The 25,154-nt window shown below is 49.8% G+C and overlaps 1 protein-coding gene across 1 annotated transcript; it reads left to right on the top strand.

The window, feature by feature from the left end:
* Positions 1-765: 765 nt before the first annotated feature.
* On the top strand, positions 766-22,280 carry YWHAQ (tyrosine 3-monooxygenase/tryptophan 5-monooxygenase activation protein theta). Its single transcript, XM_090280894.1, has 6 exons — positions 766-835; positions 1,239-1,589; positions 17,156-17,279; positions 19,404-19,567; positions 19,875-19,970; positions 21,552-22,280. The coding sequence occupies exons 2-6, from the start codon at positions 1,296-1,298 to the stop codon at positions 21,609-21,611; spliced, it is 738 nt and encodes a 245-aa protein (XP_090137020.1). The 5' UTR covers positions 766-835; positions 1,239-1,295; the 3' UTR covers positions 21,612-22,280.
* Positions 22,281-25,154: the final 2,874 nt, after the last annotated feature.

The following is a 25,154-nucleotide window of genomic DNA, read 5'->3' as shown; positions in this document are numbered from 1 at the left end:
CCAGAAATACCTGCCTGGACTTTTTGGGGTATTTTACCGGGGAACTTCAAGTTTCAGGTGCCCGTCTGAAACTTGAATTTATCATGTAAAGGCCACCCATAAGCCACGTTCTCAAGGGGCTAGTTCTTCTTTAATGCGGATGGGATTATTTGTGATTCGCAGCCCCAGTCGTAACGTCATTAAAGGCTGGGATCGGTGTACCGAGCTCCAAACCTTTGTCACGAATAGGAAGGTGGAGGAAAGAAAGGCGCTGGCGCAACCCGACAGCGGCCGTGTCACCCCCGCAGGCCGGGCCTCGCCGGGGCCGAGTGCAGCCGCAGCTGCAGGACTGCAACGATGCAATGCTCCATCCGCACCGGTGCTGCGGCAGGGGACGCGGCCACCGCAGGCGAGGCGGCGCGAGCCTCCGGCGCCGGGGCCGCACCCACCGCGGCCGGGGATGGCGGGGAGGATGAAGGGAGTCGGTAACAGCATCGCAATGGCAACAGTGACGTCCTTTTACCCTGGATCTAATTGGAGGAAACCCCGTGGCCAAAGCCGCAGCCTGCCGGCCAACCGAACTTGCCCGAGCCGACCCACCCTCCTAGCCTCCGCTTCCCCGCCCGCCCCGCCCCCTTTGCCCCCTTCCGCGCGCTCGGGCCTCATTGGCCAGCGGCGGGGCGGGAGGCGGGACGCTCGGGGACAGCGCGGCGTGTCATTGGGCGGCGGGAGCGAGGGCAGCCGCCTGGCGGCCCGCCCCTCGGCTCCGGGGTAGGCTGAGACGGGAGGGTCCTCGGCTAAAGCCCAAAGCGGAGCAAAGTGGTGGGACTCGCGCCGCGGCCGCGGAGACGTGAAGGTGAGCTCCAGGGTCGTCCCCGGCCCTCCTCGGGCCTGGCCGGACTCGAGAGCGGCGCGAGGCCGGCCCCGGGCAGCGGCCGGCCTCGACGCCGCTCTCCGGAGGGACGGCTCCGGCGGGAAGGCGCGGGCCAACGACCGCTTCCATGTTGGGCCGGCCCGGGCGGGCGCGGGAGCTGCCGTTCCTCCTCCTCCTCCTCCTCCTCTTCCCGCCTCGGGTCGCCTCCGCCTGGGCCCCGCGGCGTCCCGGGCGCCCCGCGGGGAGCGTGGGCGGGGGAGGGAAATTCAACCGGGCCGCGCGTGCGGGGACAGACAAAAGGGGCGGCGGCGGCGGGCGGCCCGGGCGGCGGGCGCATTGTCTGACGGCGCCGCCCCGCCTCTCTGCCCGCGCCCGCCGCCCGCAGCCTTCCACGCTTCCCCCGATCCGCTCGGTGCTCGCCCTCGCTGCCCTCCCGGTGCCCATGGAGAAGACGGAGCTGATCCAGAAGGCGAAGCTGGCCGAGCAGGCCGAGCGCTACGACGACATGGCCACCTGCATGAAGGCCGTGACGGAGCAGGGCGCCGAGCTCTCCAACGAGGAGCGCAACCTGCTCTCGGTGGCCTACAAGAACGTGGTGGGCGGCCGCCGGTCCGCCTGGAGGGTCATCTCCAGCATCGAGCAGAAGACCGACACCTCGGACAAGAAGCTGCAGCTGATCAAGGACTATCGGGAGAAGGTGGAGTCCGAGCTGCGGTCCATCTGCACCACGGTGCTGGTGAGTCCGCGGGGCCCGGGGGGGGGGCGCGCGGGCGCGGGGGCTGCCCGGTGAGCGTGGCCCGGGATCGGGAAGGAACTCGGGCCGGGGCCGGGCGGCCGGCGGCGGGGCGGGAGGCGGGAGCCTTGACCTCGTTGCGCTGCTCGCCGGAGGCTCGAGAAGCCGCTTCTCCGGGGCGAGGACGTCTCTTCTTCGCAGGCTGCCGCCGCGCAGGTAACTCGGGAGCCTGCGCATCCGTTCCGGGGCCCCGGGCTTCGGTTCGTGGGACGCGGTGTGTGTGTGAGGTGTCCTCCCCCGCGGGTAACGGAGGCTGGCTGTGAACATCCCCGCAGACCCTCCGCTGCCCTAGCAAGGGTATTTGCGAGCCCTTTCCTCTGTTAAAAAGGAGGGCGGGGGGAGTGGGGTCAATTTCAAGGGTTAACGACGCTCCCTGGCTGTTCCCGGGCGACACGGGGGTCCTGGGTGGTGTGGGGTCGCAGGGGCCGCCCCCGGGTCTGAACTGCTGGGCGGGGCGGGGCAGCGTTTTCAGCTTGGTCATCGGGCGGCTCTTTTGCTCAAAGATCGGTGTTTAATTTAAATATCAGCACACGATCCTGCAGTGTTTGTAAGTGTTTTCATTCTGCAGAGTCGTTTCTGCCAATTAAACGTGAAGTGTGCGGTTGCCTTTTCCGTAAGGGCCGCGTTTCCGGGAGGGCTGCTGAGTTGGGGTGTTTGGTGGCCCCCACCTACCCACCCCCCCATCGCAGTTGATGTCGGTGGACTTCAGAGGACACGCGTGCGAGCCTGGCGGTTGTCCGCTGGGAACTGGGAGGGGAACACAGAGGGGAACGCTTGTCCTCCAGCTGTGTCTGCCTTGTCCCGTCCGATCGGGGAGGCAGGGATTCTTTTCTCACTTATTACCCGTTTTCTCCAGGGCAGTGAGTAATGTGGGCCCCGAGCAGCAGCGCGGCGGGTGGAGGTAGCTGGTGAAGGGGCAGGAGTGCGCTGAGTGCGCTAAGTGCGGAAAACTTTGTTTAGAGATACTTGGCTTTACTTCTGTTCGTTTGTATCTTCTCAGCGTCCACACCCTGCTTGGTACAGGGGAGGCGCTTACAATAGCTTTTTGAACTGAACTGCTCATGTTCAAGAAATTACCGACTTCAAAGTGTGCGAGGCTTCAGCAGCATATGGCAGGACCTGCTGAAAGCTTGCGTCTGTTACCTGGAAGACCCATAAGCGTTCCATATGTTAATGAGAAGCTTTTCTACATGTGCGGGGAGTTCCCAGCGCATTTCACTCTTTTTGTTCAGTGGTTACTTTGCAGTTACTTAGTCTTGCAGTAATTCCGAATTGCCACAAAAGTTTTCCTGTTCTCTAGCAAGGTAACTGAGCCAAAGGAATATTTGTTTTAATCGGTGGCTCTTGTAAGTTTTAGTTTTTATGATAGTATAAGTGGAGGAGAGTTATGCTTAATTGCTAAGTGACTTGAAGGTGAGACCAGGTTTATTAAGAGCAGACCTTTCATAGAAATCATTTCAATATGAGTGAACCCCTGAAATTAGGACAATTTAAAAAAAGATATTAGAGATAGGGGAAGGGAGGGAGAAAGAGAGGGAGAGAAACATCAATGAGTGGTTGCCTCTCACACACCCCCAACTGAGGATCTAGCCTGCAGCCCAGGCATGTGCCCTGACTGGGAATCGAAGCGGCAAACCTTTGGCGCTCAGGCTGGTGCTCAATCCACTGAGTGACACCGACCACAGCAGGACACTTTTTAAATTAAATTTTATGTTTTTATACCAAGTGAAATAGAAGAGTTTGACTTGATTAATTGGAGGCATAAACAAAATTTTTATTGGTAAAATGGGTTAAGTCTAATTGCGACTGAATGGCCAACCTATTAAAAAAAATACCTAGGGCCCTGGCGGTGTGGCGCAGTTGGTCGGAGCGTCGTCCCCTGACCAAAGGGTGCGGGTTTGATTCCTGGTCAGGGCACATGGCTAGGTGGTGGGGTCACTCCCTGGGCCGCGTGCGTGTGGGAGGCACCCGATCGATGTTTCTTTTTCATACGGATGTTTCTCTCCCTTCCCCTTTCTCTAAAAGCAATGAAAAAGTGTCCTTGGGCGAGAATTAAAAAAAAAAAAATCCTAGGAAAGGCCATCTTCAATTTGGCAACTGATTGATTGCTTAGTATGTGCAGGGTGCTGTGTGGATAAGCAGTGGGAGGAAGAACAAGGCCAAGAACCTAAGCGTTTGTCTTCCACTAATTGAAAGGGAGCGCATGTGAGAAACACACAAACAAATAATACATATTCCCTTAAAATGGTTTTGTACGGGCTCTGTAGTTTTAGGGAAACAAACCTCAGGAAAAGCTTCCCAAGGAGAGGTTTTTGGAGAGAACAAAGTAGGAGCCTCAGAGGGAGTTTTCCTCCTTTGGTTGACAGTGGGGAGACACTGGGGATTTTTTTTTTTTAATTTTTTTAAAAGATTTTATTTATTTATTTTTAGAGCGAGTGGAAAGGAAGGAGAGAAACATCAGTGCGTGGTTGGTTGCCTCTCGTGCGCCCCCAGCTGGGGATGGGTTGTGGTCTGCAACCCAGGCACGTGCCCCCACCGGGAATCGAACACGTGACCTTTTGGCTCGCAGGCTGCCGCCCAATCCAGAGCCACACCAGCCAGGGCTTGAATGGTTTTTGAGGGGCGTGAGTTGGCAGCATCAAGGTTCATGAGGAGGAGTCCATCATTGACGAGAGAGAAGAGTGAAGCCCGAGGCTTCCAAACAGGAGTGCTGCATGGAGGTTTTCCTTTTGCCTTCGGTGAGCGGGAAGGAGAAGCGGGTGTGGAGGGCAGGCGAACTTCTGGGCCTACATTGCCAAGATTCTCTGCCTCTCCTTGCTCTTTCCTAGAGTAATTTGGGGGTGGAATTATTTGAACTGTTTACCCAAAATGAAGATGGTGGACGACCCGACCCTTTGATACGCACTGTATGGAGAGAGGCCACTGAACTCTAAGGGCAGGGGGGAAAGGTTAAAAACCCAAATGAGTGATCTAAGGGGCAAAAAGATGGAAAGGGCCCGAATAACTGAACTCTGTAGAAGCCAGAGATGTTAGAGAAGGCCGTAACCAGGTTCTCCATCTCCCAGTGTTGTCTGTGAAACCACAGGGTGGAGCTAAGCGTCCTAGGTCTCTTCCAATTCTGATGTTTTGGGGGCTATAAAATTATACAGGTCCTTGCCATTCTGCCTCTGCTCTGACTTCCTCCCAACTTCGAAATGATTGGTTTGTAAAGTCTCGATTGAAGAACATGCCAACGGTATATGAAATGCTGAAAAACTAGTAATGACTTGAGGGGCATGGCTTCAGGGAAGGCTGTAGAGGCGTCATTGGTAATCCATAGGGAGTGCTGGGAATAGCGAAGTTTAAACAAAAAAGGGTAGCAGGTTGTATGGCAGCCAGGCAGTTAAATAGCGTGTGAAAGGTGCGTGTGAGTCATTAACAAACCTGGGTGTGAGGCGCTGGCAAATTAATGGGCTCAGAGGGGTCCCCGGCCCCCGCTGGGACTTGGGAACAAAATCCTCCATTTGTAAGACCGTGACCTTGGAGCAAGAGGGAGCTCCTTGGAGCACGGGCACAAGATGACAGTCGTCTCAGCCCCGTGCTACCCTTTCACGTCGGCGGTCTCTTCGTGGACTGATTGCAGCCGGCTGCCTGGTGTAATGTAGTGAACAATTTCAAGAGCTGCGGTCTGTGTACTGACTTTTCAAGTCGGAATCACTTAAAATATATAGAAACTTTCTGAAAGTGGTTTGTGTGTAGACTGTAACCCTTCAGAGATGTGCTTGGACTTAGTTACGTGTTCTGGATTAATCTCAAAATGTGCAGTGCTGGTTATTGTTATTATTATTTTTAAAATAACTTGTTTTTTTGTTTATTTATTTATTTTTAGAGAGAGGGGAAAGGATAAAGAGAGGGAGAGAAACATCGCTGTGTGGTTGCCTCTCACTTGCGCCCCCAACTGGGGACCTGACGTGCAACCTAGTCATGTGTCCTGACTGGGAATCGAACCAGCGACACTTGGCTCTCAGGCTGACGCTCAATCCACTGAGCCACAGCAGCCAGGGCGCTGGTTATTATTTTGAAGTGAGACTAATATGTTATTTTTGATAGTTAATGAATCTTAATGTAATTTTATTGACATAATGGAAAAATTATGGGCTCTGGAATCAAGACAGTTTTGAATCACTGCTCCCTAACCTTATAGGTTTGTGACTGTGTACACATTTCTTGATCTTTTTCTGTAAAATTTTTAAAAAATTTTATTTATTTAGATTTAGAGAGAGGAGAAGGGAGAAAGAAAAATCGATGTGCGAGAGATGCATCCATCTGTTGCCTCTCACGCGCCCCCCCACTGGGGACCTGGCCTGCGACGCAGGCACGTGCCCCGACCGGGAATCAGATCTGTGACGTTTTGGTTCACAGGCTGGCGCGCGATCCATTGAGCCACACCAGCGAAGGCAAAATTTCTTCTTATTGATTCTAGAGAGAGGAAAGCGGAGAGAGAGAGAGAGGTCAGTTTGTCGTGCCACTTACTTCTGCATTTATTGTTTGGTTCTTATATGTGTCCTAGCTTGGGATCGAACCTGCAACCCTGGAGTACGAGGACGGTGCTCTAACCAACTGGGCTACCTGGCCAGGGCAAGTTTCTTGATCTTGTAAGGCTCTATTTCTTCATCTGTAAATTGGTGATGATAGTGCCTGCTTTTATAGGCTTGTAATGAAAATAATAACGGGCATTTATTGGGCACTTACTGTACACTAAGCACCATTTTCAGCACTTTATATCCTCATCTTGTTCCCAGGAGTTAGATTGAGAGCATTGTTTCTGTTTTAAAGTGGAGACACCTAGGGCACGAGGAGGTTACGCGCCGTGGTCCACACCCCAAAGCCTGGGGAGCGGGAGAGCAAGGCTTTGAACCCAGCTGTTGCGGCTCCAAATGGAGTGACGCACGTTTGTCCCTAAGTACATGGTGGCTGACTGAAGAACATAGTGTGAGTCTCTTCTTTGAGGAGAATTCTACAGTGTAAGATACATATGACATCATGGTTTTAAGTTAAGAGGAAGGGAAGTTTGCTCTAGTGGACAAGCTGCCCAAATCTCTGGTTCTGATGCCCCCCTTACATACAGGATATTGCAGTAAAATTTAGAACTTGACGTTTGGATTTTTTTTCCCTTTAGGTTAGTAGCTCCTTGAAGGCGAGTTTTTGTTTTCTGTTTTTATTTTTTTAAGAATGAAGTGGAATGTCATTGTCATGCTGTCCATGCAGGCACATAAGTGTCAGGTCGGTCGGTGGTTCTCAACGAGGTGCCTTAGCCCCCAGGAGGCACGTGGCCGGTTCTCCGGGGACAGCGGTGGATGGGGGCTGGGGCGCTACTGGCCTGGTGAGCAGAGGCCTGGACGCCGCTGAGCGTCTTCTAGTACATGGGGAACCCCCCCCAGCAAAGATTAACGCGGGGCTGAGCAGCGCTGGCGGAGGCCGCAAGCGCAGCGAAAACATTCAGCTGTACTGAAGGCCGTACCTGTCCTCCGGGTGCGCGTGCCGTGTGGGCATCTCGTCGGAACCCTTGTCTAGATGTCTGTTCCGTCCTGTCACTACTGTGTGTGCGCTCTGTCACCGCAGTTCCCCTTTGTTTTCCAAGTTGCCTCCACAGCCCTGAGCTTTGCTCGTTTTAACCCTTGGCGCAGAGAAGAGGATTCAGCTGAAAGCGGAGTGAAACCTGTTTGGAAGACAGCGCTGGGGGGTGAACGGCAAGCCCGCCCCTCGCCTTCCCGGCCGCCGTTGGCGGTCTGGCCCGCGTGGCTCCAGACCTTCAGCTCTAGTGTGTGTGTGCGTGTTTGGGTGTGCATAATTCTGCTGACATGCTCTATTGAGCATTTAGGCTGTAACATTTTGTCCATTGTAAACAACATTGCTCTACGCTAGGGTTTACTTAGGTTAAGTTCTTGGAAGTAAAATCTCCAAGTGAGAAGACATGCTTCCCACCCCCCGCCCCGGTGGCCTTCCGTGAGACTGCACACGTTTTCTCGGTCACCGGCAGTTGCTGAGAATGGCCTTGCCCTTCCCCTCTGCAGCCTGGGCAGGCGGGGCAATACGGCAGATCTGGTGACTGTGGGAGGCTCGGAGTTCACCTCCTGCACCCGCTGCTGGATGGAATGAGGGTCACCTTCGTGCTCACAGAGGGCTGGTCACCAGACCTTTTTTTTTTTAAGTCTCGTCCACAGTTTCACTTATACCACAGCATGGGATGGGTTAGGGTGCTTGACAGTTGGGAGGTCTGCTTGATCCTACTGATGCTCCTTTATGACGTTTATCTGTGCCAGCTTCTGTATTTGATGCTGGTTTTTTCAGACTAATAAAGGAAAATAGCCTTTTAAAAAAATACTTTAGTTATTTAAAAAAGTGGGAAAGGGAAGGGAGAAAGAGAGGGAGAGAAACATTCATGTGTAAGAGAAACATCAGTTGGTTTCCTATCACATGCCCCCGACCAGAGACCTGGTCCGCGGCCCAGGCACCTGCCCTGATTGGGCATTGAATCAGCGGCCTTTGGGTTGGCAAGATGACACCCAAACCACACCAGCCAGGGCAGGGAAATAGCTTTGCATCATTGGCTTGCTAGATCTAAGTATGGTGGAAAGGCATCATTTAAAAGATAGGAATAAAGAAAAATTATAGTTCATTCATTGCTACTTTAATTAAACTCTTAATCCATAGGTAAATTAATGGAGAAGATTTCTGGAATAGTTCGTGATAATTTGACAAGGTTTGAAAATATTATTTGTATATTGATGTGTTTAAAGACAAAATGATGATGATGATGATGATAACCGCTACTTCAAAGTAAGAGCGTAGATGAAGCGAGAGAACCTGTGAGTTAATGTTGTTGTAGCTGGTTTTAATGGTAATTCATTCTACTATTCTCTTATGTATGTTTGAAACTTTCCGTAATTGAAAGGTTATCTTTTCCCTTAAAAATCCCACCCCTACGCAGTTACATAATGGGATTGAAAATGTAGGTCCAGAAAAAGATTGCGATGCCGTGTCCATAGCAGCTTTATTCTAAGAGCAGAAGACTTGAAACAATCCTTTAATAAGAAAAGAAATTAACACTCAGTATGTTCATACAAATGGAATATTACTCAGCAACCAAAAGGGAAGGACTGCTGATACACACTAGAACATAGATGAATTTCTAAAACATGCTAAGTTGAAAGAAGCTTTGCATGAAAAAGCACATAGAGTGATTCAATTTATATGAAATTGTAGAACATGCAAAGGCAGCCACGGATGAAGAATCAGAAGAGTAATGGCCTCTGTGGGAACAGGAGCAGCGATGGCCCGGGAGGGGCAGGAGGGAACTGTCTGTAGGGATTGTGGTGCTCTCCGCGTCGCTGTGGGTCTGAGTCACGCAGGACAGTGTATTGCCTTTGTCCGAACTCCGCCCCTCTGCATCCCTCTGCATCTCACGTCTGCATTTCATTGTATGTAAATTTTGTTTCAAAAGAAAGCAGACTAGTTAGTGATAGATATGCCCGTCCTAGTGTTTGGAGTTAATATAAACACAACTCGTAGGGTATGTGGCAGTGCAAGTGGGTTCAATGTTAGTGGTGGGGTCTGAGTGGTGGGCATGTGGGTGCTCAGCGTAGTTTTCGTTTGCCACGTATTAGGGGTGTGATACTCTGCGTTGTGTGGTTGAAGGCCTTTAATACCTGCAGCAGGAAAAATCCTGAACCCTGTGTTTTACTGACCTCAAGACAGGAGAATGTATAGAAAGGCAGAGGTGTCCACCTAGGAGGCAGGACTGATGGGCTTGGCGCGACAGTTTTGTTTTTATTTGGGGCGAGCGCTGGTCAGGCTGAGGGGTCACGGGGCCCGCGGGAGGCAGCGCTTCCCGGACTTCTTGGTCTCAGGACCCCTTTGCAGACTTAAACAGTGTGGGACCCGAAAGCCTTTCCATTATCAGAAACTAAGAATTTAGTAACCTCTGTAGAATAATTACAGATGCATTTAGAATAATGCACCTGTTGGCAGTTAACATAACATGTGGTTTTTAAAGCTGTGGTCAGGGTGCCTAATGAGGAATTTACCATCTGAAGTGCACAGCTCTGGCATCGAGAGCCGTCACTACCAGCCTCTAAGAACCTTCTCGTCTTCCCCTGCTGAGGCTCTGCCCATTCTCCCCTCCTGGCAGCCACCTCATATAAATGCAATGGCAACAGTTTTTAAAATTGATTTTAGAGAGAGTCATCGGTTTGTTCTACTTGTTTATGCTTTTGTTGGTTGATTCTTGGACACAGTGGGGCAAAAGTAGGTTTACAGTTGTTCGTATGGAAAAGAATGCAATAATAAAAATACAAGAATAAACTCTGTTCTGTGCACTCACAACCGTAAACCTACTGCTCCACCCTGTATGTGCCCTGACTGGGAATTGAACCTGCAGCCTTGGTGTATCAGGACTGTGCTCTAACTAACTGAGTGGCCCACCCAGGGCTTAATAACATTAAAAAAAACCTTAAAACAAAATTGAAGTAGGAGAGCAGTGTTGCCGTACGTCCCACCTGCTGCAGCGTCCCCTCTCCTAGCTCCTGGGGAGCCCCACTCCGGAGAGCGCGGCAGGGAAAAAGTCCGTAGCACCGCGGTGTCACGAAAACGGTGCGGCTCTGTGCCCCAGCCACCCACCGGCGAGGGTGTGGGGAGGCCCCTGGGGGTCCCAGGCCACCGTGGGACTGCTGCTGCTCGAGGGGAATTCTGCTTGGAGACCTGCTGGCGTCGCTGCGGTGGTGGCTGTGGGGTCCCGAGCTCTGCGCAGCCTTCCCCCCTTCTCCTTGCCCTGTCCCGTTACCCCTGAGCTGTGCCAGGAGTGTGGGATTGGAGACTTGATAGCAAAGAAGCCAGCTGATTTTAGATACTGGGTAGTAGAGCCCCTGTTCGCTCTGTTGGAACGGCTCTGCTTCCTTACGTTGAGAACCGTAATGCCAGGCTAATACGAGTTCACTCCCCCATCCCCAGCCTGGAAGCAGAGGCGCCATGTATGAAGTAAGTAGGGAATGGTCTTTGGGAGCAGGTGGCAGTTGGGTCTGAAGGTCACAGAGCTTTTGGAGAACCACTTCAGGGACACTTGTCTTTCAGCCCAGCTGAGCTGCGTCCTGTGATGTCTCCGTTACCGGGACGCTCTACTCCAGCCGGATGTGGCAGCGTGGTGCCACGTGTGCGCTGTGCCCTGCCCTTCGCCGGCCAGCTTGGCCTGGGAGCGTTCTGGGTGCTGGCAGCGTGGTTTCCTGGGGCCCTGGGGAGATGGTGGGGCAGGGCCTCTGTGCACTGAATGCCAGCGCCTCCTCAGGACTGTCCTGGGTGTGTCGGGTGGCGGTGGGGAGGGCACGGGCAGGGGCGCGGGATGCTGTACCGCCCGAGGAACTTCCTGGCGTCCCTCACTCGGGTCAGTGCTGCCGTTTTCCTTCTTTCTGCCCATTCTGCCGGGCGTGACCTGACGCGGGTAAGAAAAGTTTGTCTCTTAAAAAATGTAGCATCAGACACCTGCAGGGAAACATACACGAAGGGTTCTGACCTTTCGGCCGGGCGCTCACTGTTTTGCCGAGTATTTGCAGTGTGTGTGCTTTTCAGACCCTCAGTGCTGTGCTGCCTTCTCCGGATTCTGATGACAGCGAAGCCGCGGGAGAGCTCCCCGCGAGGGTCACGCGCCCTGCAGCCGGGAGGTCCCCTGCGTCACTGGGCGGCTGACGGCGGGGGCTGGGGCGGCGGTCCCAGGCGGTCTCCGAAACTTAGGTCTTGGGAGGACTAAGTATTCCATTAGTGTTTCTGCTTTATGGAAAGTTAATTTTTGTGTAATTTAGCTTATGCTGTGTACAATTATGTATAATATTTAAACATCCAAGGACTGACGTTTGAAGTAGGAAATGGTATCTATTGATTTGACTTCATTGAGCTGGAGTGGTTGCCCCTTACCCACAGGGGACGTGTCCAAGACCCACAGCGACGCCCAGAGTCGTGGGTGACACCGGACCCTGTATAGACTGCATTCTCCCACAGACACACCTTTTCACGTAGAGGGAGCACTTAGGCTCCTCTGTGCACATCCAGTGGCCAGCGTCCCTGCTCTTGTGCTTTGGGGCCCTCAGTCAAGCAGCTGTGATTTGGACACCGGCGCTGTGGCAGCGTGACTGTCCCCTGGTAACCGAGCCGGCCGCCAACAGCCTCTCAGGCCAGGACCCTCACGCTTCCGCCCCTGCCCCCTTCCCACTGCCTTCTCGCTGGCCGGGCCTTTCGCCTCCCTCTCTGACGCTGAAGCCACACCCGGCCTACAAGGTGTAGTTTAGGGGTCCCTGCCCTCGGTTCACCCGCGGTTACAAGTCACAGCTGTCAGTACCCTCAGACACGCGTGTCGTGTGTGGCCACGGGCGGACGCGCCGTGGTCGCCTGTGCGGAAACCAGGGCGTGCTCACGTGCTTAGTCCCTCAGCCAGTTCACTGTGAGCGCAGACTGTCCTTTCCGTCCCGCGCCCGCTGCCCTCTGCCGCAAGGCCGCCGTGTGCTGGCAGCGTGCTCCTGAGGTCGTGGCTCCTTTCTCCGGAGTCGGACTCGTGGGGGGAGGGGGGTCGGGCCTCTGTGCAGCCTCGCTCTTCCGCTGGCGTGGCTCACTTCTCTCTCTCACTGTTTACTGGTTTTCCTTTAATAAAAGACGTGGGGGAGGAAATAATGATTGCTTTTTAAAATGTCACAACTGCCTTGGCTGGGTAGGGTTGCTCTGTGGGTTAGAGCGTCGTCCAGATGTGCCCAGGCTGCAGGTCCTATCCCCGGTCAGGGCACAGGCAAGAAGCAGCTAGTGATGCATCCGCGTGTGGGCGACGAACTGATGATCTCTCTCTCTCTCTCTCTCTCTCTCTCTCTCTCTCTCTCTCTCTCTCTCTCTCTCTCATCAATAAAAACTTAAGAAGTCACAATCATTACCAGATGAGATGGAGTCCATGTTCCTTAATGGGACTCAGAGACCTGGGTTTTGTCTTCAGCCTCCTTTCTCTGCCCTCTAGCCACATGCAAGGGCCTAGGGTCCTCTCCCGTGACGTGTGTTTTCTTCCCTTTGCTCCCGTTCTCTCCATAAAAGAATACAGTATTTTCTTTCTCACCAAGTCTCCTAATGAGACCCAGTTCTATGCCATCTGGAGTTGACCGGTGTCCTGAGTTCCTCTTGTGGCGCTCTCTGAAATGCAGTGTGCCCAGTTCCAGTCTATGCTGGTAGGCTGTTGAGGATATGTAAGAATAAAGGCTTCATTTTTGGGTTTTCTTCTAGTACCTCATTTCTCAAGGTTCCTTTTTGGGGTGCTGTACCCAGTAGTTCAGTTGAAGATCAGCAGTAACCCAGTGCATTTAGTTGGGACAATTTTCTTAACTGTGGCCTCTTAAATTCTTTTCGACCCTGCTCTTCCCTTTGTGCCCTGTGACAGAGCTGGTGGACTGGAGGTCAGACTGGAGGGCTGTACCTAACACAGCAGAGGAGAATGAAGGTGGTGGGGTTGGCCGCAGGCGGAAAAATCCATCTGTAAACAACTGTCATTTCTATCACGTAGAAATGGCTCGATTCAACTTGTCGGAGGCTTACTTACAAAAGACAAAGCTCGTGTGAAAGGACACTGGTGTCTTTGCTAGTGTAAGCTGTTAGCTATTTTTGATAGTAAAACTTGACCTAATTACTAAGCTATCAAGGCAGTTGTGGCCTCTTTTAATTAATAGAGCATTCTTTTAGCAGGTATTGGAATGTTTGTTTAGTTGGATTACTTATGACCAAACTGAGATTTGACCTTCTGTATTTTATTCCTTAAAAAAAAAGAAAAAAAAAAACAAAAACTTAGCCCTGGCTGGATAGCTTAGTAGTTTGAAGCGTTGTCCCCGTACGCCAGGGATGTGTTTTGATCCCCAGTCAGGGCACATGCAAAAGCCAGCCAGTGACTACATGAATGAGTGGAGTAGCAGCCTGATTGATGCCCCCCCCCTCCAGCTTTTCTCTCTCTAAATCAAATGAATAAATAGTTTTAAAAACTTGCTTTCCTGCTAGCGTTTGTCTTTTCCTTCATAAATCAGTGGTTAAAGGAGTTTCTGGATACGAGTAGATTGCAGGTTCTTAAAGGGAAAGGAAGTATAGAGATTGGTACTGGCCTTGATTCTTTGGGTAGTACTGATCTTTCTGTGTTGGTAAATTATGCTGTGTATGTGTAATTGTTTTTGATGCAGATGGACAGATTTAGACAGTAGTATTAAGTGTCACTGGTGGATGTATTACGTGTCCTTCCAAACCTGTATATCTTGGCTAGAGTGGGAGGTCTTTGAGCAGAAGGTGGATAACATTTCTCTGTTGCTGCTATGGCCACTCAGGTCTCAGTTGCTAAGATACGGGAACACAGCAGACAGGTGAGAGAGGAAGGACTGGGCTTCACGTTTGTTTCTCGCACCGTCTGGAACTGCTCAGCTGCTTTCGGTGAAGTAAGGGGGCAGAGAGCATGCTGTCCTCAGTTTGGTAAGTTACAGCCCACATGCGCCCCACTGTTTGTCGGGGGCCACGGCGTGTTCTCTTTCGCGTCTTTACCGCGGCGGTCATAGCACCGCGTGAGCATTCTTATACGAGAGCATTTTGATTGTTTTGGGGGTCAAGTGCTTATTATTGAGGGGAGGAGATGGGTGCACTGTGCTCCCAAATGGCCGCCCTAGCTCCTAAAAGCCACCACTGCGCCATAGCAGGTGCTGATGGCAGTACTGCACGTTGGTCATCGTTGTGCCTGGGTCAGGGGGCGGTGGTAGCTGGAGATCTCAGGGGTCAGGAGAAAGAACTATTTGGGGCAGGAAGCTAGGTAAAGGTTATTCTCTTTCTATTGAGAGCCTTGGACTCTTTTTTCACCTGTTTCTGGCCTTCCCCATTGCCAGATCATCCTCTGGTCTTTAGCTCCTCGTTTTCTTTTGCCCACAAAAGTAATTAACCGTCTGATGGCAGGGACCCTCTGGCTTATTTTTACCTTCTCTGTAACTACAGGGGCACATGCCCCTTTGTGTCTGAGGAATCCATATTCTCTGGCCCTGATGACAATTCATCATGACGCAGTAATTGATGTTAATTTCAGTTTATTAATTTGACAGATATTCTAGCCAATGTTGGGTTTTAGGTCTTTTGTTACTCTTAGAATTATATCTCAAAAGTTTGAACACTTTTTATAAAATGTGGGTGTTAGTCTATGCAAATACTGATGTTCATGAGCCCTCTCTCAGGAAGGCACATTCACATCCGTGAGTGCTCCAGGGCTGTGTGAGTTTTCATGAATAAAAATTGGAGGCAGGAAGGCCATTCACACTGGCAGGGATCCTTCCCCCCTCCAGCTGAGGTAAGGGGGGCTTGCTTGTTTGTGTGGCGGGGCGCCACAGGGATGTGTGGCAGTGCACACTGTGGTTGAGGTTGTCCCCTTGGCCTTAAGGGCCTCCAAGCTGACTTGTTGGCCCCCTGAGAGGGGAACTTTAGGAGTCCTGGTCCGGCTTCGTTCATTGCCTGCAGGCAAATCAGCATGTAGAAGCATGCTTGGTGATCCTGGAAGACGGTTCAGGGACCCAAGTACCCTCCTCTCTTCCTAGGGCTGGAGGTACTTCCAGTGTTTGCCCCCCACCCCCCCCCACCCCCACCTGCTGTGGTCCCAGCGTCTCACACGATAAATGCCCGTGTTTTGCTTCTTGGAGTACCGCTTGAGGCATTAGGGAGGAACCGCGCTGCCGCTGCCGCGGGAACGGTGACAACCAACTCCGGGTTGGAGGTCGGTCAACTGCCGGCGCTCCTGGCTGCCGCGTGCGGTGGCGCCCAGAGACTGGCTGGGTCTGTGCACCACCCTGGGGACGTGGGCTTCTGCCCCAGCCGCGCTCTGCCGTGGCCGTGGGGAAGGGGACTGACAGCTCCTTCCCGCTTCCATTCGGTTATTGGCGTCTGATCCTGGAGGGCCCTGAGCGCTAGGCTTCAGGATTCTTCTTCAGCAGGCCACTGGGGTTTCTGAGCAGGGGATTAACGTGCCCGGAGTGGAATTGAAGGTTAATTGGCAGCAGAGTATAAAATGGATTAGAGAAGGAGGGACCCTAAAACCTGGTAGAATCACTGAGGCTATTGGATTAGTTGAGGTGACATGATACGTTTCGCTCAGGCTACGAAAGTAGGAACGGAAAGCGGGGTTTGTGTGCCTGGTGCTTGAGGTTTGCCTGTGCCCTGAGCAGTGTTCCAGGCAGTTTGTATGAGCCCGTTGGCTCTCCCCAACCCCATAAAGGAGGCAGCGTCCTTAATTCTGGTCTGCGGACGAGTACACGCAAGTGCAGAGCTGTAAAGGTAACCTGCCCTTCTGCGCTTGGGGCAGGTTTGTGAATCATTGCCATGTACACAGTTGCTCAAAATCTTGCCAACCAAATGTCAGATGAACCCACATCTTGTCAGTTACCTTAAAATGGATAGTAGGCTGTTGAGGTGTTTGAGATCCTTGGTTGTTCTAGTGAGTTATTTTCTCCTGGTGGCAGATTGTTATAGTTGTCAGATTTTAGGAAGGGTAGCCTTCAAGGCACTTACTTGAATGAAGGGGGGGGAAAATAACTATTCTTAGTTGTAGATAATTATGCTCTGGAAGGTTAGGAAACAAGCGTCCACCAGTAGCCAGCTCAGCCCTTCGCACGTAACTCCTACAGAAGAACCTGAAATGCTGTCCTCTGCACGCGGAAGGCGCTCCATGTGGTGTGTTCAGCATCTTGTCTGCTGCTGTGTTACCAGCTGTGGGAGGGTGGGAACCTCGCAGATCACGACCTGATGTTCTGTAGACGTCTTGTCAGGTCGCCGTGTGCCTTTCTGGGCCACTTCCTGTCGGCCCCGTGCCTCCCCTTGTCCTGGACGGGCTCTGGTCTGCGGAGGGCCCTGCATAGCCCGGCTCTGGGCCTGGCTGACTGACGGGCTCTGGGACAATACTGCCCTGCTTCCCCTCCCGGAGATGATGACACAGGCGCGTTTCCTAAAGGCCGCGTTCCTCCTCTTCCTCCTGACCAGTCAGAGCCTCCCCGGGTAGCCTGGCTAGCCAGTGGCCGTGGCCAGCGGAGCCATGCGCGCCTCTGCTCCCACAGCCCTTGAGTCGCTTGCCTTTTACTGCTTGGTGTACACGTAATGGTACACTTGTCGCTTCCTTGTATTAGCGCATGAGCTTTCGAGGTCAAGGACCTTATTGCGTGTCATTATAATCCTTCCTGTCAAAGACGGGGCCTGGCGCCTGGCACTATAAGGAAGTGCTTGCCGAGCGGGTGGGTGAGTGAGCAGACGGGCCCTCTCTGACGGGCTCGGTGTAATCCGGCTCTGCCATTAGACCTGTGACTGGCCGTGAGCCAGAGCACGCAGCCGGCGGCCGCGCCCGGGCCCTGTGCCCAGCCCTGCTTGCGGGCGGGGGCGCGGTGTCCCTGTGCCTTCTTGACTGACAGCAGCCTCCCGTCGGTGCCTGATGTTTCATTTCCTCTTGTGTCTTTCAGGAATTGTTGGATAAGTATTTAATAGCCAACGCAACTAATCCAGAGAGTAAGGTCTTCTACCTGAAGATGAAGGGAGATTACTTCCGGTACCTCGCTGAGGTGGCCTGTGGTGACGATCGGAAACGTAAGTGTGTCTGCTGAGCGGGCGACGCTGAAGTGTAAGGGGGGCGCAAATGGGGCTGTGACAAGGGTGTCCGTGGAGTCTTAGGGTCTTTCGCAACTTTAGAAAACATTCTGGGATCTGTGTATAAAGAAAATAATGTTACCTTATGTCCTCAAAAATGCAGTCATGAGTTTACATTACGTGTTCTTTTTAAAACATTAAACTCTGGCCACTGGCTGGGTGCTCACTCAGCTGGTTGGAGCATCGTTTTGTGCACCAGGGGCTGCGGGTGTGACTCCCATGCAGGGCCTGCGCCTGGGGGCCCGGCCTGATCCTCATTGGGGGCGCGTACGGGAGGGAGGCAACCGATCGTCGTTTCTCTCTCATCAGTGTGTTTTTTCCTCTCCCTTCCTCCAAAAAATAAATAAATAAATAAACATCCTCATAACCTTTCTGGTTATAATCTGATATTATTAAAAACAGACTTTATTTGTTATGCCCTAGAATTTGGCTCGCCGCATTTTTAGCTGCAGAGCTTTTTGCGTGGGCTTTGGGTGAGCTCGCGGGGACCTGCCGTGTCGTTATCCCGGGAGACCCAAGGCAGCGGGCGGGAAGGGCATGTCGAGTGGAGAAGCAGGGTGTGCTTTCTCCGTTTAGCGTGCCAACTACTACCTATTCTGACTGCTAATTACCTGTAACCAAGTTTCTGAAGAGGTGAAATGAGAGGATTACTGCTGGCATGTAGCTCACCAAAGACATAGACTTGGGAAAGAGGAACCGGATTGCCTGGCTTGCCTGTTTGAAAATTAAAGTAAATTAATTAGCCATGACCTCGTTCTCCTGGAGTACTGGTGGCTGAGTAGAACGTAGCTCCCATTACACTGTGTGTGTGTTTCTGCTACTAGCAAGTTCCAGGTAGAAGCATCTGGTAACTCACCGTTTTTCCCAGTAAGCCTGTTACTTGGTTCTCAGTTTTGCCCCGTCTTAAAAAGGCATCCCCCCCACCCCCCGAGTTACCAACTGAAAGTGAGACAGTTTTACCATCCAAATATCAGTTTAATGAAGAGCATGAAGAGAACATTTTGTGACCCTGTTGGAACAAAATTTGTATCCTAAACTTGCTGTGTTATTGATGTAAAATCTGTTGCCATAAAAGTAAGCGCAATCGAATATGACAGAGCGAGCATTCAGACGTCAGCGAGTCGGGCCCAGCACCCATCGGACCTCACCTTCTCTGGCTTGTGGGCATTTTCGAGTCCTGTGCATGAGGTCCTGCAATAGTCTGGGACTTGTGGGTAGTTGGCACTCACAGTCTAGGCGCCTTCAGTGCCACCGGCCAGCCCTCCTTAGCACGGAGGCTGAACCAGCCGCGTTCCGGCCCTGAATGCGCCATTGCAGAGGAGGGGGGAGGTACACGCTCAGGCTACAAAGGGGCCGTCTGATTTCCGTTGGGTCAGTATTTCCAAAGCCGTAATGGGCCTGTGGCTCATTCAGAAAACCCATCCTTTTCAGAACATGGATATAATCAGATTAGTGTTGCTGATGCTTGCTGAACATTTTTTTCAGGAAGGTGACATTTTTGTTAAGCCAGTAATCAAACTTGGGTCGGAGCAGATTTTGTTCTGTGTGTTGGCCCTTTTATATTGCTTACCACATAATACGTCTTCGTACCAAGGGTCAGTACTGTTTTTTTAAAAAAGTGACAGAAAAGAGATTTTAGTGGTGGTGATCTTTCTAAAGTGTTTTTATTATTTGGAGAAGGGGTATTATAGCCAATTCCCCACCCCCATGCCCTGCTTTATTAAGATATTATTGGTGTATATTAGTCAAATTATTTTTAATTACTGCATTTCAAGTAATAAAACTAAAAGATACGAAAGGGGAAAATTGTTGTAACCGCAGTGATGGAGAGTCTGATGTCCTATACGAACGGCTTTTTTTATTAAGCTGATTATCAGCCAGCGCCGTTATAAACTGGTTTTTAAGTACCCAGGACACGATAACGTTGTGGTTTAAAAGAAGGCTACAGAGAAAACCCTGGTTCTACGAAGAGCCAGTGGCGTGTCTTAAAGGTGTCAATGTGCCGTGTAGTGGATGGATAGTGTCAGTATCCTGCTTTCTAACTTCATTTTTCTGCCTTCACAGAAACGATAGATAATTCCCAAGGAGCTTACCAAGAGGCTTTTGATATAAGCAAGAAGGAGATGCAGCCCACTCACCCCATCCGTCTGGGGCTGGCTCTCAACTTCTCTGTGTTCTACTATGAGATCCTGAATAACCCGGAGCTGGCCTGCACACTGGCTAAGACGGTACGCTGTGCGGTCACAGGACCCCTAGCTAAGCGCGTGTGCAGTCGCGAGTAGTTGGTTTCTAGGTGTTTTATTTACTTGGCTGTCCAGGGAGGACTTCTGCTGTTTTTATTTGGGGAGCTCCTTTTGCTTAGCATCGTCAGTTCTTCCGCTGAGTGCCTGAGGAGGTGGCCCCGTCGCGTTCTGTTTCCCGTTGCTAGTGGGGCATGAAGTGGGCGGTGACCCGTTCTGTGGGCATGGTGTGTGGCTGTGGGCTAGCCAGGCTGTCGAGGCAGGCGGCTTACCGGGGCGCTCGTTCCCTTCCCAGGCTTTCGACGAGGCCATCGCGGAGCTCGACACACTGAACGAGGACTCGTACAAGGACAGCACGCTCATCATGCAGCTGCTTAGGGACAACCTCACAGTGAGTCGCCCCCCGCTGCTCCCGTGCAGGAGCAGGGGCTTCTTTCTCATTCCGGGCTGCCTCTCGCGGCTGTCGTAGAACGGCGGCTTTCTCTTAGGAAATGAAGACGTGGGGGCCTAAATAGCAGTGCCGAGTGCCTGTCAGTGCTCTGTACAGGGCAGCTCTTCCTTTGGGCACGTTTTTAAGGCGGAGAGGCAATTTGTCAGACCTTCTTGAGAAGGCACAGAGTTGCAGGAACCATACTCAGTGAACGTTACTGACTGTCCCATTGGAATGGAGTTGGGTGCTAACACGGAGAGTTTAGGCAGCTTCACCGTTTTCTTCTTTTGGGAAATGAGCTATAGCAAGGTAGGGGCTGTCGTAGGTATCCGAGCTCCTCTAAAATCACACGAGGTGCCGTATTCTAACAAAGTCTCACTTCGCGAACTGCACGTGGTGTTCCGTGGGCATCTAATGTGGCATAAACCTGCGCCTCCCTCTGCTCCTCTGCTTCTGGGCCAGATCCTGTCTTGCTGGTCTTTTTAAATTTGTTCATTTCTTCCTACAACTTGGACTAGCAGATGATAGGAAAAGTAATGGAGAAAAATTAGAGGTTGAGCTTTATTTAGCTTCTTTTATAAGTTCAAGTAAACTTGATATGTCAATACCTTAGACAAAATGTGGGAGAAGGAGACCCGCCCACCTTTTAGTATAAAAGTAGTTGTCCCCCACACTCTGGCTTGGGGCTGTGTCTCTTGCTAAAAGGATTCTTTTTGATATCAGCACCGTATCTGCTCAGCTTTGCGGAACAGGGAGACTGAAGATAAACCCCTGTGGCTGTGAGGGGACAGTAATGACCAGCACAAGCAGCTTCCGCAGAAGAAACACACTGAGCATCTGGGCCTCTTCCCAGAAACACCCGGGGCTGCCTGTGTTTTGCCTGGTTTTCTTTTCTCTCTTATGGAGATAGTTCTTCAGGAATGTTTGTTTTGTTTGTTGATCTAATAGAAATCCATTCTGTGAGCTATGGATTTTAGTCAATGAATGTAATCCATGAAGAGCTTTGAGCTGCTGAAAGTTGAGAGAGCAAAACTTCTAAGGATGTTACCTTGCTTTTTTCCTCAAATTATAGTACTTATAAAGAATAAGCTTTAAAATATACTCAGATAGCCTTGGCTGGGTAGCTCAGTTGGTTAGAGCATTGTCCCGATAAGCCAAGGTTGCAGGTTCTGTCCCTGATCAGGGCATAGACAAGAAGCAACCAATGAGTGTGTAAGTAAGTGGAACAACCAATCAGTCTCTCTCTCTCTCTCTCTCTCTCTCTCTCTCTCTCTCTCTCTCCCCCTCCCTCCCCCCCCGCTCTAAAATCAATACATAAAAAATATTTTTTTAAGTGTACTCAGTGTATATGTGTGTCACTTTGTAAACTAATTGTGAATAGTCTGCAGGGTTACACTTTGGGGGGAATTGAACTTTCGCTCTTAATTATGATCTCTATTGGTTGAATAATTTACTGCTCTCAGAATTACATTTTGATATAATAGTAGGACTTGTTATAATTGTCTAACCCGGAAACTAACTTAATATAATTTTTTCCCCTAGTTATGGACATCAGACAGCGCAGGAGAAGAATGTGACGCGGCTGAAGGGGCAGAGAACTAACCACACGCAGGGTGTCGTCCTCCCTCAGAGCCCTTTGTACACGTCTCCATTCCTCATTCCACTGGGATTTCCTAGAGCAGAGACACCCGCTCATGTGTATGGGATCAACTGTTCATTATAGTCTCTTCACACCGCAGCTTTGGGAGAACTCCGTTCCTTGGTTTGTGTCTGTCCTGGCCTTCCTGGTGTGCAGTTACTGCTGTAGAAAAGTATTACTAGCTTCGTTCCACATCAGCATAAGTAACTTCCCAACACTCACGTAGAAGACTAAAAACGTACCTGGTATTTAAGTAATCTGAACCAGTTCTGCAAGTGGCTGTGTTTTGTATTACTGTGAAGATATGAAAATGTAGTCAATTCCAATTTAAAGGGTGTTTTACATAATTTCGTAATTTCTACATTCCCTCCCTTGCTCTCCTTTGGGGGTTTCCTCTCAGTACACCTTTTCCACGTTCCTGTATTCCTTTTGGGTAGGAATCTGGAAGTATGAGATTGAATGAAAAGCATTTGACATTTCTGGGCTGGGGGTCACAAATTGAAACGCTTCCTGTGTCATATGTGGTGGGGTCTTGTGTGTCTGTGACCACAGGGAGTTTCCTTCTTTACTCTTCATTTGCTGCTGTTTCAGTTCACAACTGCCCTTCCTAATAAAAATTCACTTGGACCTCCTGCCTCTGTGGTTCTGGTATTCACTTTGCTATGTCGTGGGAGTGGCATGCTGCTGCCAGAACACATGCATTGCTTTCAGCAAAATACAGTGCATGTCATGTCTTCGTACACTCGAGTGGGGGCCTGAGCTGAAGTATCCAAGTCCAAGCCTAGAGCTGCAGTGCTTTTCCATGCAGCTGTGTGCACCTGGGAGGGGGTCTGGTTTGTCTAGGGATGGTTCTGTAGAGAGTTGGACCACTGTTGCGTGTTGCTGATCATTGACTGTAGTCCCAGAAAAGCCTTGTGAAAATGTTATGCCCTATGTAACAGCAGAGTAACAGAAAATAAAATTACATTTTATAAACCATTTACTATGGCTTCGTAACAATTGCATACTTGGATTTTAAAGGACAGGTGAATTTACCACTTTCTGAAGTTTCATGATCCTTCCCTTTTCAGTAAAATGTAGTAGTGATCCCCCATATCTCTGCATGTGATACACTTGTTGAGGGTTGCCTGGAAATTATAAAATTGGACTACATTTCTTAGAGGTAGTGTTTTATCCGTAGATCAGTTTTGTGGGCCAGCTCTTCCTCAGACGTAAATGATACCTAGTGAAGGGATGTGGAATGAAGTGGACACTTTAAAACTAGAAGAGTTAACATGCGATTGCGAGTGCTTTGGCTGGTGGCAGAATTGTGCTTCGGTGGATGTTCAGACAGTGTTGGAGCACAAGAGCGGTACCTTGTTTAGTGTTGAGATAATTCCCTTTGTAAACCTTGGGCTGTACCGTTAGTGAGTCCCAGATAACTCTGGTTTCACAGAATCACAGTGGCTGTTACACTAACCTGTCTTAAGTATTGGCCGGAGAATTTACTTTACGGTCAAAAGATAATCTGAAAAATAAGCTAAGATTAATCTTCTGTTTCTTAAAATGACTGTGAAACCGTTTCATTTGCACTTCATTTGTTTCCTAAGGGGAAGTGAAAAGACAGAATGGAATGGGACTTGGGGACATACTCGTTTAAATAAGATTATTAGGACTTTGGTCCCCAAAAGTCTGAATCAGTAAGACTATTTTTAATGAGGGAGAAATAGATCTAAAATTAGAACTTAACACAAACATTTGAATCATTTCCTCAACTACTTGCAGACAAAATATTTCAAATTCCACACAAGATTCTGCAAATCCATGAGTATAAACTCTAGGCTTGACACTGAATTTGGATCATCTCCATGGAGGAAATCCATGAACCAGATGTGAATTTATTCTTCCAGATGTACTTTATATGTTTGAGGAAAAACAAAACATGTCTTCACCGCCTTTATTTGAGGCCACTGAAAAAAAAGCACGAAGAGAGAACCAGCAAAAAAGAACCTACAAGTGAGTCCTCACCACTCCAAAGCAGTCGTTTATTGACTTGTTACTAAAATCAAGCTACGTACACAGTTGCTACATCATTATCGAGTAACATTAACTGGTAATTCAGGCCCAGTGTTTATAGTTACCAATGTTCTCAGTGTTGTAAACAATTTTTGTCTACATTATACGGAAATTAAGGAGAAAAATGCACATACAGTTTTAACTCAGATGTCAGGACCTCAATATCAGATAAGTTTCTACACATAAATGAATCAGCAAAATTAAATAAAGTCAGTAATACACCTGAATATAACTGCATGGCCCCAGCGTTTGAAGTCATTTTATAATAGCAATGACAGCTCAGTGAGAAACTTAATACCACAGGACAACATCATGTTAATATCTCAACTACAAACAAAAAATTTGTTTCCTCTAGCACATACACTCAGTAAGATACCTTTTTTAAATAAAAATTTCAGTAGACGTGGGAACAACATTGTGAGTTAGAAAAAAATCATATCTGAACAATAGAAGTAAAGGGCTGAGTCAGGTAATTGTGAGTTACCACGGTAGGTGCTTTGAGAGCAGGTTATTCTCAACATTGGGTCAGATGTCCTCTCCCTGCTTTAGGAGTCGGCATCTTGGAAAGGTGGTTCCGCCTGCTGTGCCCTCTATGACCCTGAGTTCTAGTCTAGCGCTAGGGGTAGAGGGGGTTTATGGGACTGCAGGGAACTCGGGAGAGGGGACACTTTCCTGTAGGTACAAAACACTTCGGGGTGAAGAGAGGGTTTAAAGCCTTTCTGAGGTCAGAACTTTTTAAAGTTACACTTATTTTGTAGTTAAAACATTAGGCAGTTTTTCCTTTAAAATGTCTTCTAGATTTTATTAAAATAATTGGTGGGGAATACATTCTAACAAAAAATAGAAGCATTAGGGATTTCTCAACCAACACAGTATGTTTAGACTGGGAAAGAAGAACAAGACATTTTAGGGGGGACGGGATTTGGTAAAATACAGTCATGTCTGTAGCTTAGGTATCAGTAGAGGCTTTTAAAACCATAACACTAGGAAGGCCATTTAAATACGTAAAAATTCTAATAGAGTAAAAAAGGATTCTATCTAATCTTTTTTAATGAACTCATATTTTGTGTTGAGCCAGATATGCAAAAATATTTTGAGACCTATCATAAGCATGGATGTGTGACTTTGTGAAATGTATGAGCCTGATTTTATTGACTCAAGGTAAGCGTCATCTGATAATATTAAAACCAACAATCTTACTATGGTTTAGGAGACTTCACTTTAAGCCAATGGAGGCAGTTCTGTTGCATGTTTAATTCTGCCATGTATCTGCCGTCTTCCCTTGTATAACTGATTTGACCGGCTCTGTGAGAGGAGAGTTACCATGTGTGTATATTGTGTGTATTGCTATTGAGTTCTGACATTACCATTAAGTACCACTGTCAGCCGCTTGCCCCATCACTTTTGTGACCCATTTATCCGGTGCCTAAGTAACTTGAGGGTGTGATCCA

This window comes from Furipterus horrens, unplaced genomic scaffold, assembly GCF_987537825.1.
Source record: "Furipterus horrens unplaced genomic scaffold, mFurHor1.1.pri manual_scaffold_6, whole genome shotgun sequence".
NCBI classification, from domain to species: Eukaryota; Metazoa; Chordata; class Mammalia; order Chiroptera; family Furipteridae; genus Furipterus; species Furipterus horrens.
Note: the sequence above shows the minus strand (reverse complement) of the source record. Positions and strands in the feature narration are given on the sequence as shown.

What these genes read in the sequence shown, in the direction of transcription:
- YWHAQ (XM_090280894.1), top strand. Translation starts at nt 1,296, where the DNA reads ATGGAGAAGACGGAGCTGATCCAGAAGGCGAAGCTGGCCGAGCAGGCC. An exon ending in CCATCTGCACCACGGTGCTG is followed by an intron (nt 1,590 to 17,155) that starts GTGAGTCCGCGG and finishes TGTGTCTTTCAG; the next exon opens with GAATTGTTGGATAAGTATTT. An exon ending in CCTGCACACTGGCTAAGACG is followed by an intron (nt 19,568 to 19,874) that starts GTACGCTGTGCG and finishes TTCCCTTCCCAG; the next exon opens with GCTTTCGACGAGGCCATCGC.